Source organism: Xenia sp. Carnegie-2017, unplaced genomic scaffold (assembly GCF_021976095.1).
Source record: "Xenia sp. Carnegie-2017 unplaced genomic scaffold, XeniaSp_v1 HiC_scaffold_16, whole genome shotgun sequence".
Lineage (NCBI taxonomy): Eukaryota > Metazoa > Cnidaria > Anthozoa > Malacalcyonacea > Xeniidae > Xenia > Xenia sp. Carnegie-2017.
Window position 1 is genome coordinate 4,102,762 of NW_025813469.1, and position 13,870 is coordinate 4,116,631.

The following is a 13,870-nucleotide window of genomic DNA, read 5'->3' on the forward strand; positions in this document are numbered from 1 at the left end:
CCTCATGTAAAGCATGCATCTACGCATTTAAGTCCTGTTAGTGTAAAAGAAAGGCTAGCAGTTACGTTAAGAATTCTATCGTCTGGCGCCTCACAACAAACTGTGGCTTCAAGTTACCGATTAGGATCAACTACAGTTTCCCTAATTTTGTTGGAGGTGTGTGTAGCTATCTGGTTGGCATTGAATGAAGAGTTTGTTGCCTTTCCTTCTGGTTCACAATGGGCAGAAATTTCGCGTGAGTTTTGGAGGCTTTGGAACTTTCCAAATTGTCTGGGCTCTATAGATGGAAAGCATGTGCAACTCAAAGCACCTCCTCTTTCTGGAAGTGATTTCTTTAATTATAAAGGAACTCATTCTGTTGTACTAATGGCTGTATGTGATGCTTGCTATCGCTTTCTAATGGTAGATGTAGGTGCATATGGAAGGCAAAGTGATGGGGGGATTTCCAAGAAAGCAAATTTGGGGAGCAGCTATTAAATGGACAACTTGGTTTGCCCTTGCCAGAGGATCTACCTGTTAGTAAACTTACATTACCTTATGTATTTGTTGGCGATGCTGCTTTTCCTCTTCATGTTAATATGATGAGACCTTACCCAGGTACATTTTCTTTTGTTAACTCCATGCACTTTTATATATATTTTCCGTTTTCAATGAAAATAATTTTCTTATGTTTAATCAAAACATAATTATTTCATATATTTTGAAAATTTATATTAACTGTTTGTGACTTCAAAATGAAATAAATTTATTCAATTTATGTCTGTGTAAGACTCATTCAAAATGTTTTTCATTCCCCACAAGAATTGCGATCAAAAATTTCCTGGCTGCTTGTTGGCAGAGTTTCCCAAGACTCAGTAAATTGCTAAAACAGTTGATCTTAATGCCATTTTGTTCTATTTACTCTTAAGGTAATAACCTTGACAATCCCAAGAAAATTTATAACTACCGCCATTCCAGAGCTAGAAGGGTAATTGAAAATTACCATTTCAAACAATATTTTATGAATGGAAAATTTAGCTTCAGATTTCAACTTGCCTGGAAGCTTTCGAGAGTGTCAGCCACTGTATCTGAAAAGCGACTTTCTTCATCAATTTTCATATGTTTTGTTTCTCTTTCTTCTCTAATCTTTTCAAAGAATCAAGTCTTTCACAAACTAATGTCTCTAAATGTGCTGATCTCTTTCTATAGCCCTTGGTCGGGTTTACCACAGCTCTACTCAAAGCAATTGTGGAAGGGGCAGATGGGTCACTACTTACTGGTGTGGTAGGTTTGGTAGGTAATGTAGGTGTTGTACACGAATTTTCACTGACATTTGAATCGCTTCTACTTGTTGAGGGAGACCATGCGGTTAGGTCAAACTCCTCCATATTTATCGTCACAAAATTTCTCCTAGTGGAAGGGATTCTGATGTTGTTATAGGTTCTTCAGTGTTCTCCTACAATCACAGCTACAACAGATGTAACATAATAATCTACTCAATCAGTCAGCCTGTCCCATACTGCATCAAATTTTTTTAATAGCGATTATAACTACCTCCCGAAAATTAGTTTCTGTGTCCCTATGCTTTATATGATCAGACAAGACAGACTGAGGAATATCGGTGGGATAGATTTGCCACCAGCATCTCCACTTCTAGACTTCATTCGTTTCTTTGCTTTGGTGTAACGATTTCTCAAATTTTTCCATTTCTGTCGACAAATTTGTTCATTTGTGTTAAGGTTTCTCGCTATTTCATTCCAAGAATTATTGGTTTTCTGAGTATCTTTATAATCTCGTCTCGAAGAATCGTAAAGATGACCATATTTTCGGACTTCTTCTGCTAATTTTCTTCGAACCCTTCCATTGCTGCTGCCATCTTGTGTTAGTAATTGGATATTCATTATTCAGTATTGACAAACAACTCAAGAACTTCCCCCCGAAAGAAGCCTTTCAGCCAATCACAACGCGCGACAACGCGACAACTTGTCTTCGACGTTACAAAATTTTTGAATGCACGCGACGCGACATCAAGCAAACGCGCCATCAAGATATACTTCCGTTTTAGTCGCAATGACGTAAGATCTACTGTGCGACACGTCGCGCAACGCTTGTCGCGCGCAGCATAAATCGGCCTTAACCGTTTAGTCTTCGAGCGCACATATTGTCGTAAGCTTGCCTACCCGGAAACAGACGTGCAATTTGTCTGTTTCTCTTTCATTTTCTTTGTTACAATGAAACTGTGTAGTTCTTTGTGTGATTATTTAGTAACTGAGCAAGTGACAGTGCTTTGGATTCTTTAAATATCTTGTTATTACTAAAAGCATGAGTAAGCGAAAGTTGATTTGAAGGGTAGATTAAAAGTCATAAAATTGTCGTGCGTCCAGTGTTCTCAGAAAAATCCTTCGATTCAGTTGAACAGGTAAGAGTAAGTTAAGCGATGTTTATACATGTTCCTGCTGCTTTTAAATCGGGCTTACAGTAAATATTAAACTTGTAACGTTGTCAGAGAATACTCTGTAAAGCTTTACAACATTGATTGTTTTGCCATAACGCTTTGAAGGTCTACTGCATCTTAAACAAGCCTTAGTTTTTCCTTCCTTCAACGTTGTAGTAATTGTGCTGAAATTGCTATAACAATATATTATAAATGTTTGACGTTGCAGTATGTTGAAGACTCTTTGTCTGGATTGCTATAAAGCAATTGATTTTAGGATACAATGCGATAGTTTCAGTTAGATTTTCAAATTGGCATATGGCTTCATTGTTAGAAAATATTTTCTTTCATTGCATTGTAAATCGATGCAAGTTGTGAAAAGTTACACCGGAAACCCTTCCGTATCGCGGGGTGTGTTTTACCCAGTGTTCTATTCCATGGATTTAGTAAGAATAACATTTAATTTAGTGTAGCTTATACGAAAGTGTAAATGTTCGATACGAAAACGCATTTCCAAACTAAGTTTACGTTATTTCATCTTCTATGATTATCACTTACATTAGAGATCATCCTCCAATCACGCAATTGCTCCCGTCATTCACATCAATGCCCAAGATTAAAAAGAGAAAAAGCGTTAAAAGGGAGAGAAATATCAGAAAGGAGGATATTGGTGTACCGTCTAATTTTTGGTAAGGTTTTGTTTTATTATCATTTAAGGTTCCGTTTTCAACCAGCCATTGCTGAATCGGAGATGTCTGATTAAACCTTACAGTCGTTCATTGTTGATGGTACAAATTTAAGTTATATTTGCTATACGTAAAACTAATTTGATCTTTTTCAGGCATGTTGCTCATGTCGGACGAGATGCTCCAGAACATTTTGACGTAAGAACAGAATTCATTGAATGTATACATTCATGTTTTTTGATGTTATTCGTGTTGTGCGATCAAGTCCAATTTTCACTGAACATGTTGTTTCCTAATAAAATTCCTATAGATTGGCACAGTTGATGACACTGGTCAGCGTCCAGGCCTGTCTTCAAGTAGTTCAGCAGGTACGCAGATCGTAGCTCTATGACACTCTCCCCACCTCCCCAAAAACACACCACCCAGAGATTCCCTGTAACTTTTATGATTAGCATTTGAGTACTTAATCATCTTCCAGTACGTCATGGTCGGGAATCCTTTCTACTTCTCATGAATCAGCAAGACATCCTGATTATTTTATTTCTTTCTGCTCCATATTTTGTATTTATCCATTGAAATACGAGAAAAGAGGAAAAGGGCTTTTCCAGGATTTTCAAAAAAAAATGCTATGTCTTTTGCATTAACCTGTACTCAACAAGAATTAAAAATTTTCAACAAAATTATCAATTTTCGTTTGTACTACGGATGTACAGCTCATTGAACTAAATTAGATGGAACGCTACTGAAACAAATAATTGAAGCCAAATCTTACAACCGTATGCGCGAGATTACACCCAGACACGCATGTGTAGTGTTTCGAGATTCTCTCGCCGAGTAATAATTAATTGCTACACACGCGTGTCTGGGATAAAGTCTCGCGTGTCTGAGTGTGAACTCACGGCTTCAAAAAATTATTAGGGTTTTGTATTACATGTAGCGTTCCATGTATTTTAGTTTAATGGAACAGCTTCGAATTTTCAGACTATTGTCATAAAAATCATAAAAATATCTTCCCTAATATTTTCAAGCAGCGCGACAAAGCATGAAATCACAATGAACCCAGCAAGGAATGGATGGATCCATTCAAAAATAATGTTTGCATTCATGATTTTTTTTCCATACTTCCAACAGAATTTTTTCCCTCTATTTCTCAATTACATGACCAAAGAAGAGATTTGCTTTCCCCAAAGGAGAGTGCAACCAGTGAACACAATGATGTAAGTATAATAGTGACGTCAGGCCTTTCTTTTCTACAAATAAATTTGAAGATGTAAAAATGCAAGCAGTAAGTTATAGTTTAAAAAGAAAACTTATACATCTCATATTTGAAATTACTAACACACACAGATCATGACAGATTTTCGTCTTCCGTAAATAGATATCTTTGCCAAATCTTATCCTATCTTAAAGAAAAATCGATTTTGAAAATGATTGTTTTTTAACTAAAGAAAGAAGAGGAAAAAATGAAGGAAATGAAATCCGTATCAGTTCTCAAAGATCATATTGACTACATTCAACATACTAATTTTCTGGAGGAGATAAAGGGAAAATATCCTGGGCTTGTTAGCGTTTCTTTCATAGAATGCAAAACTGGCCTTGAACTTTGCTTCGAAGGGTCAAAAATCGATGTCTTTAATGCCGAACAACAATACCACATTTTTGTTGGAAAGATTATCATTGTTGAACTTATTCTTAGTCATGAAAAGATTTCGTTTTTGTCTGACAAAGCAGGAAAGGGGTTTTTCGAAAGTTGTCTATATCCAGAAACTAAAGGTGTCGTGTTACTGATTAAATCCAAATCCATGATTAAAGTGGTAACGCAACTAATGCATGAATATGATGCTATTAAGAAATGTTTTGCAAATAATTTTCGAAAGGAAGAGATATCCTTTACAGAAGACAACAAGCATATTCTTGCTTCAAAAAAATGGTTTGAAATTTTCAAAGCGATTGATTGTGACGATCTGATCGAATACAACGGCGATACCTCTAAGAGTGGGTGCATTTTTCTTCACGGTGCGGCCTGTGTTGTTGAAAAATATGCAAGTATTATGAGAGATGCCCTTAATGAAGTCGAGATTATAGAAGACTTTGTTGATATAGAGCCTGAAATCGGAGATTCTGCTGATTTCATAGTCGAAACATTTTCTGTGGATGTTGATTTACAGATAGCAGATTTTTTAAAAGAAGCATTAAAGATAGATTTTGACGTGATCGAAGTTGAGCTTAAAGAAGATCGAGTTAAAATGGAAATCAGTCCTGGAATGCTGATGTATTCTGGCACAGAGCAAGGAATTGAAAAGGCAAAATCACTTGTGATGAGGTTAAAAGATGACATAAAGACTGCAACGGGATCGTTTTCGTCTGTTGAAGCTCTTGAATCATTTTTTGAAGGTCATTGTGAAAGAAATGAGAAAGGTGAAAGAGTCGAGAAGAATATCAAAATAAATGTGAAGAATAGTTATGAAGACTTCATTCAGCAATCCGACATTGAAAACAGCGACAAAGAGTGTGGCGAATTTCTACAGAATAAATCAGAACGATCCGATAACGATACTTCCAACTTAACCATGGAGGAGGAAAGGCAGATGTCAGGAAAAGGCTGTGATGTGGCCATTGAAAAGGTGAGTAATCAATGAAACGGTAAGTAACCAATGAAAAAGCTAGAAACCTGTAAGATAGTAAGTAATCCTAAAAGAGGTAAGTGATCCTTAAAATAGTGACTAGTAAATAATGACCAATCATAAACAAGTATCGCTGTACGATATCTCAATCGTCGATGCTGTCTTCCACATATCACCATGAAATCTCAGTGTATATAAAAAAAGCATTACTGTAAATCAAGGGAAAATTTCTCTGACGATTTTTGATGATCTTTGCGATGGTCGTCGATGACATTATCTCATTATTGTCTAAAAAAACCTCTTATATTTTATGTTCACATTGAGGTGTTTTTAAGATGAACGAAGCGGAATTACAAATGAAGCTTTTTTAAACTTTTTTGTATCATTATCATCCATACAAATTGTCCCCAAACGTTGTCTTTTCTTGTTTGCCATAATTATTAAATGTTGGATTGATCTTTTATACATCCATCATTATACAGATTTATGTTTTCCTACATCCAACTTTTATAACTTGAGACATGGATGTAAACTGCATGTTTTACCAGAGGATTGCCTGTCGCCCAAAGTGTTATGTTACAAATCCCTTCATGCAACCACTTGTTGACATAGGTTTGGAAACTTAATAAAGTCCTAAATTTTGTTCTTTCTCAATGAAAACATGTTTGAATGAATAGGCTCCTTTTTTCCTTAAAGGAAGAAGAAGAAACATTGAAAGAAGAATTCAAGACTGTGGCAGTAAAGGAAGATCACATTGACTACATTCAATGCACAAACTTCTTTGAAAAAATACAGGAAAAATATCCTGGATTGTCCAACGTTTCTTTTACCCACAGCAAAAGTGAAATTATCTTCACAGGATCCAAAACAGATGTCTCAAATGCCAAACAGCATTACGAAAAGTTTGTTGAAACCATTATCGTGGTTGAACTCTTTCTTTGTGATGAAAGCATGTCATTCTTGTGTCAGAAGGCGGGTCTCGAGTTTTTCGAAAGTTGTTTACCTCAAGAAACGATAAAGGTCGTGCTATTGATTGAATCCGAGTCAATGATGAAAGTGGTTACGCAGTCAATGGACGAGTATTACGCTGTGAAGCAATGTTTAGAAAATAACATTCGAAAAGAAGAGGTATCATTGCCACAAGACAACCAGCATCTTTGGGTATCAAAAGAATGGTTTGAACTTTGCAAAGAAATTGATTGTGAAGACCTGATTAAAAGACATTTTGACGACAAATCAGAGAAAGGCAGCATTTCTCTTCACGGTGCAGCGTTTCTTGTTGAAAAATATGCGAATATGATCAGAGACTTCATTGATAAATTAAAGATTGAATGTGAGTTTGTTGATATTGAGCTTGAAATAACACAATTCATGAAAGAAAGGCTAACTAAAGACTTTGAGTTGATCATTGTTTCACTCAAAGACCAGCATGTTAAGATCAAAATCTTCTCGGGAAAATTGGCATTTTCTGGAACAAAGCAAGGAATTAAACAGGCAAAGACACTCGTAATGAGGTTGAAAAATCAAATAAAGACAAAAACAAAATTGTTCTCGTCTGTTGGAGTTATCGAGTTATTCCACAACGAGCATGGTCAAAGAAACCTGAAAGGTATTGAAGTGGATGCAAATGTTAAAATAAAGGTAACGGATAGCCACCAAGACAATATTGAACAATTTGACACTGACAGCATTCGTATCAAAAGAGAAAAATACAAAAAAGATGCAGCTGCATCAAAGAAAACTTTAGAACCTTTTGATGAATGTGACTTCACAACAAAGGAAGGGCTAAAGGTTTCATGGAAATATGGTGATCTCGCCAAGGAAAAGGTGATTATAATTGTTAGTTGCATATATAATCGTATCGTTATCATAACCAGAAGAAAGAAGGGAAGGGGGGGGGGAGGCTCCATACTTAAAAATGCTCTAGCATAAAGGAAAATGATATTATTGACTGTAAGATTAGAGGATGGTATTTCATGTTCATGAAAGTGAAGACAAATGGGAATTGCATAGCTTGTAATATTAACATGGCCAATCGAAAGTCTGAACATTTCAGAGTTCAGCAATAATCTTGAAGAATATCCACAAAACGATCAAACTATTTGACACCATTTTCTGCATGTTAATTGCACAATTTCAATCAACCTTTTTTCAAAACACATAACGATAAATTTTCATGTCATGCGAATGTTTTAAACGATATTTTGAATGCACAGAAACCGTCATGGCGGAAGTGGGATATAGCAGGATGTGGCATCCGGGAAATAGTTATTTGCAACAATGAAAAAAATGATCGGAGAAGTGAAGAAAATCACCCAATTTCTAGTTAATAAACTTAAATTTCCTGTGTCGAAAAGCATCCAGTCAGTTTCTGAATTTGTCTTAGTATTTATTGTCGATTGTATTAATTACTACGGCTATAGGGATATTTGGCAAGAGCTAATGATGAGCCTACAGGAATGACCCCGAAAAAAATTCTGGCATTGATATTATTGATGTCTTGTGTGCTTACGTTTATATAACACTTTTCTCACAGGCTGATGTTTTAGTCAACTCAGCTAATTCGAATCTAAACCAGCCAACAGAGCTTGGACGTGCATTAGGTAAGATTGCTGGACCGTCGTATGTTGCTGAGTGTCGTCAACATCCTCATATTAACCAAGGGAATATAGCTACAATGGGCGGAGGGATGCTCTCGTGCCATAACGTCATTCATGCGGTTTGTTGTGATTGGAGCATAGGAGGAAAGTCTGCTGAAGTACGGGTTGAGCCATCTTCAGTAATTTTATATTTTTTACATAATTTGATATTGGTTGTAAACAACTTCACTTTTCAACGAAATTCTTCCTGATTAGCTTACACTATTGAAAACCTAAGGACACTGTAAATTTTATTAAAAATCATGTGATTGTTTTCATGTTTTCAGGTGTTAAGTGGACTTTTGTGGAAAATTCTGGAGGAATGCAATCGTCTTAATGCCAAATCTGTGGCGATGCCTTTGTTGGGAACAGGGAAACACAATTTTCAGGAAACTGTTGTTTTACGTTTAATGAGAGAAAAGTTCGAAATATTCAGTTCCAAATTTACAAAAGTTTACTAAAGGAAATCATTTTGGTAAGATATGATCCGGGAGGAACACGAAAAAAGAACTTAAACGGTACTTTGAAGCATATAAATTTTATCAAAACTTCAATTGTGAAGCCACTGATAAATTTTCTGATTGTTTAGACGACGCTTCATCGCATAAAAAGCCGAGTTTTGTTCCTCTTGCGTTTGGCTGCGGCAAAGAGTCCATAACGCTTCAGGTTATGGGACGTTCCGACCAAAAAATGTTGTTCGCCTTTCAAAAAATCGACGAGTTTATCAATCACAACATCATCACAAAGAAGGTTGATCATAAAAATCTTTACGATGTTCTCCTAAAATATGCAAGTGAATTGAAAAAGATTGCAACGGATGCTCGCATAAGGATGGATTGTGAAAATGAACAGACGATTTCATTGACAGGTTTGAACAGCAATGTTATTCAAACGAGCACAATTCTCAAAGATTTCATATGCAAATTCACTGAAGATGAAAAAAGACTTAAACAACTGACATACCTGTCAGAAAACGTTCAATGGAGTTACCAAGATGTACACAATAAAGTTATCCATTATAATAAAGAGTTGAGCAGTATACTCGAGATTGCTCGAATGCATGGTGAACAAACAGTGGAGCTCACAGAATCAGAAGGACAAGTATTCAATGTAGATTTCTCACAAATGAAAGCCACCAGCAGAAGGACGGGTAAAACGAAGACATTGTTGAGAAAGATAATTGGATTTAATTCTGGTTTGTAGTTTTGTTGACATATTATATCCTGAAGCAATTCTACCTAAAACGATTTTTACAAGAGAGAAAGTTCGATACAAATATCCATTTTTTACCTTCTTTTCTTTTATTTAATAATTTATTTGTCATTATAACGAAAACAGGGGAGAGAATATGTTATATGCTGTGACGACTCATTTCTAAAGAATGATTGTTAATAAAAGTTTTCAAAACCATGCTTGTTGACATCATAATATTTCTTTTAAATTTCTCAGTTCCATCGAGTTGGTTACCCCAGCCTTCCGATCAAGTTGTCAACCTTGTCGGACTGACACGATCATCCGCTGAATACATCGAGATTAAAGATTACTTTGTGGCTCGAGGAGGAAGATCTGATCAAATTTATGAGATTCATAGAATACAGAACCCTCGTTTGTATTCTCGGTACCAGGCCTTTAAGAGTTCCATGTGTGGTGATGTGAATGAAATGCGTCTTTTTCACGGCACTAATCCAAACAACGTTCGTTCAATAAATTCGAATAACTTCAGCCGAAGCTTTGCAGGAGTAAATGGTGAGAGTTACATTTTTTTCATGTTTTACAATTATCCCTTTTTGAAAGGTCATCACAGAATATATGCATAAGTACAAACATGGTTTGACGCAAAAGAAACTTTAGGCTATTTTTCTATGAAACTTCATAAAATTTTTCGAAATATATGAGCACTCTTTAAGACTGCAGAAGTAGATTTTCTTCGGGAAATTTTTACAATCTTTACAGTAAAGTGTTGTCGTAAAACTTGTATTCTGTTTATAGCTGTAAAATATGGAAACGGAGTATATTTTGCCAGAGATGCATCGTATTCTCTCAGGTACTCTCTTCATCAGTGTTCTGGATCGCAACCAAAGATGTACATCGCCAAAGTTCTTGTTGGAGAGTACACATTGGGTAAGGAGGGACTAAAGGAGCCACCATCAAGAAATGATCTCGGTAACCCAGGTCTACTCTATGATTCTGTTGTGGATAGTCCAAGCAATCCAAAAATATTTGTCATTTTCCAAGATAACCAGTCCTATCCTGAGTATCTTATAACATTAAACAAACAATAAAGCAGTTTCAGGAGATTTTCGTCTCTAAATACGAAGTAAAAAAGTTCTGCAATTCTTATTTTAGTAATGATCAATTTTATTCTGCACATTTCTTTCACTAGCTAGAAACATTTTTGTAATTTTTCTTAAGTACAACTCTATGTTATGCACTCTACATAAACATTTGATATTTACTGCTGAATTCAGTAATGTGACTGTAGCTGATTTTATTTTCTTTCTCGGCAACATGTCGTACATATTTATTCTTTTTAATCAAATTTACTGTAAACTATATTCACATGTACAACAATGTAACATTAAATCTTCTGTTGAGATGATGATGGAGGCTTAGAAAAAATTGTTTCTCTTCAAGTATCGAATGGAAATTGGGCTTGACATGTGGGAAGGGGTGGAGCTATACTCCTTCTAATTTTCTTTACCAATCGCTATAAATAATATGACGTATGTTGGTAGATGCTGTCTCGACAGTAAATATCTAACCACCAAAAATTTGGACAAAAGTCAACTTGACTTGATTGTCTTTATCTTGTCAATGATTCATTGGTCCTTCCTACAAATTAGAATACCCAAAATCTAAATCAACGAACATGATGAATAATAATAATTCAGCAAAACAAATGAATATGAATACGTTGGTAAACTAAAGATTGTACACCAATCCCCTCCTACTACACCACACAGTCAAAGTGTTTGGTTTTTAGAACATCTGCATTACATAACTAAAATACTACCAAAGTAATAATGTCTTTGTTCGTCCTTCACATTTTTGACCAATTCACCGAAATGATAGAAGAATAATCATCATAGCTATTAAAAAGAACCAGTGGCGTTATGGTCCGCAAAAAACAATTATTATCAAGCTGACGACACCACTTAGACGAACAATCTTAGTTGCTAACTTTATACACGGTCTAATAGCAACAGTCATTAACTTTCTTTAACAATATATCATGTGACACTGGATGCAACGTGTATGTTATTGCTCTGATTCACTCTTGATCTAATGCATTCAGAGTACCGAAAAGAACAAATTCTGATTCTTTAGTATTCACCATCTACGTTAGGGATATGAAAGAGATGGCATTTTTCAGATAATGCATCATACACAGATTACACAGTAGAAAATGTGATAGCTCTAATTCAATGCACTTAAGTTGTAAGTTAAAGAGATTCTCTTATAGAAAATTAGTTTGATATAAATAAGCATATTTTGAACAAGTGGCGAATGCAGAGTTAATGGGTATGTAAGTCATATAAGTAGATTCCAGCACCATTATAGAATAACCTGCTACAAAGACTGCATGTAAACAATAATAAGGCTAGGATGTAGGATTAGGAAAAAGGTAAGGATACTCTTAGGATATTTTATAACACTCCTATACTTCCAACTATCACTGCCTTCAGCAATCAAATATAAAATGCATCCCTTTAGATATAATCTTATTAACAGAATATTGACCCTGTGAAAAATTTTAAATAAGTAGGAATTGTTTCATTCATCTAACTTTAACTTTATAAGGCCGGAGCATGCGGAATTTATTATACAAGTAAACTAAGAGACTTTGGAATCTTCGACGGTATAAATATAAAGGTATTCTTTCTTACTTTTTAATTAATTCATGTTATACAAAAATGATTGGAAAGAAGATGCATTTTTCAGTGTAAATTAAATGGATTGTTGATCACCATATGACATTAGAAGTACGTCAACATTGTTGGAATAAAGACAAGTTGAAACTACCTTAAAATTGGGGAGGATGAATGTTTCTTTGTCAAGCAGCTGATGAATGTATTAGCTAAGTAATGATATTAAAGATACTAATAAAATAAATTTGGAGTTTTAAAAACATAGACTTTTCTATCTGAATACTCTTAGCAAATTGATAACAATTGTCAAGTGTCTTGATATAGTTCTAAAGATTTTATCATTGTGTTATACATATATAGGTAGGTCATGTGATAGTCTATTACTAATCTAATATGTGTAGTTGGTGTTAACTTTTCTAAGGCCTTTCTGAAAATAATTTCTGCAGCAAAAATTTCCTTAATAAGATTTGATATAAATTACAATGGCGCTGAAATGTAGATATCGGCAGGATATCTTGCGTTTCATTATTGACAACTTGAATTGGCCACAACTGTCAAACTTTTTTGATATTTTTTGTTCCATTTTTTAACACAAAATCACACGTATTGAAAAATGCTCATTACTCGTGTAGTATTTCAGTAGATTAATGCAAAGAGAACACAGAATTTGACATCCAATTTTTTGTTTCACTTTTCCTTTCATTTTTACGGAACAGCATTGTTGTTGGCATGAATATTAATTGCCTTGTGAAAGGTATTTAGCTTATTTAATTACACGTCAGTGACAAAGTGAAAGCAGTTCGAAGCGAAAGTTCACTTGAAGCAAAAGTTGATTTCAAGCTTTTGTAAGAAATTTCACGGCACTTCTCTACATATCCAGGTAAGTTAAACTGTATATATTTTTTTGCCATGTTATCAATACTCAGGAAATATACCCAACATATTACAAATACACATAACACAATTTTATCACGATTTCACGGTCTGAGAGCCTTTAACAAATCTTTCACTTTCCAGCAATTTAAATTCTTTATTTATGTAATATTGTAAATTTAAGCTCTTTGTCGATAGCCTAAAAATATGAGAATTCATATTTATAATATTATAAATGTTGTACCTGGAAGTATGTCTTTGCATCAAGCCTTTGAGTTCAACATGCAGTGTGTTATAGGCTTTGCTTTATAAAGAACGTTACATTGTTTTAACGTATTTATTATGATTAAAACTTTATTTGTGTATTTTTCCGCTGAAAATGAATGAATTTTCTGAACCTCTGCCTTTCACAAGGATTTTGAGTTTTCTCGAATGAACTTAACTAGAATAAGGACTTTGCATTAACTTCGAAACTCTGAAGCCACAACGTGATACGCTCATTGGAGAAATTATGAAACTCTATATGAAAACGCCTTTCCGATGTTTATCTGCATCGACGGCATGCACGCATAATTGATTATAGACTTTTAATTGTATTTATTTCCGGTTCACAACTGAAATTTTCATTGGTGGAGAGCGTCGTCTAGATGATGCAATCATTTCTATAATTCACTTCAATTTTCAGCTGAGGTGGAAAGGAAAAAAATAGAAAGAATGATACAATAAAAACGATGATGTTGGTGTACAATCTAGTTTTATGGTGAGG

At 34.8% G+C, this 13,870-nt stretch overlaps 2 protein-coding genes and 2 long non-coding RNA genes across 4 annotated transcripts; 2 read left to right on the top strand and 2 right to left on the bottom strand.

Annotated features, from left to right (window-relative positions):
* Window positions 1–1,132: 1,132 nt before the first annotated feature.
* Window positions 1,133–1,820, bottom strand: LOC124436802. The gene is made up of 2 exons (XR_006945493.1): window positions 1,534–1,820; window positions 1,133–1,447 (listed from the first exon to the last, which is right to left on the bottom strand). It is a non-coding gene; the product is annotated as an uncharacterized LOC124436802 (long non-coding RNA).
* Window positions 1,821–2,119: 299 nt separating this feature from the next.
* LOC124436933 lies at window positions 2,120–4,456 on the top strand. Its single transcript, XM_046986907.1, has 5 exons — window positions 2,120–2,398; window positions 2,977–3,102; window positions 3,255–3,297; window positions 3,410–3,467; window positions 4,231–4,456. The coding sequence occupies exons 2-5, from the start codon at window positions 3,020–3,022 to the stop codon at window positions 4,371–4,373; spliced, it is 327 nt and encodes a 108-aa protein (XP_046842863.1). The 5' UTR covers window positions 2,120–2,398; window positions 2,977–3,019; the 3' UTR covers window positions 4,374–4,456.
* Window positions 4,457–8,884: 4,428 nt separating this feature from the next.
* On the bottom strand, window positions 8,885–9,487 carry LOC124436666. Its single transcript, XR_006945423.1, has 2 exons — window positions 9,326–9,487; window positions 8,885–9,142 (listed from the first exon to the last, which is right to left on the bottom strand). It is a non-coding gene; the product is annotated as an uncharacterized LOC124436666 (long non-coding RNA).
* Window positions 9,032–10,964, top strand: LOC124436665 (protein mono-ADP-ribosyltransferase PARP14-like). The gene is made up of 3 exons (XM_046986636.1): window positions 9,032–9,557; window positions 9,812–10,108; window positions 10,352–10,964. The coding sequence occupies exons 1-3, from the start codon at window positions 9,032–9,034 to the stop codon at window positions 10,642–10,644; spliced, it is 1,116 nt and encodes a 371-aa protein (XP_046842592.1). The 3' UTR covers window positions 10,645–10,964.
* The last annotated feature ends 2,906 nt before the right edge of the window (window positions 10,965–13,870 follow it).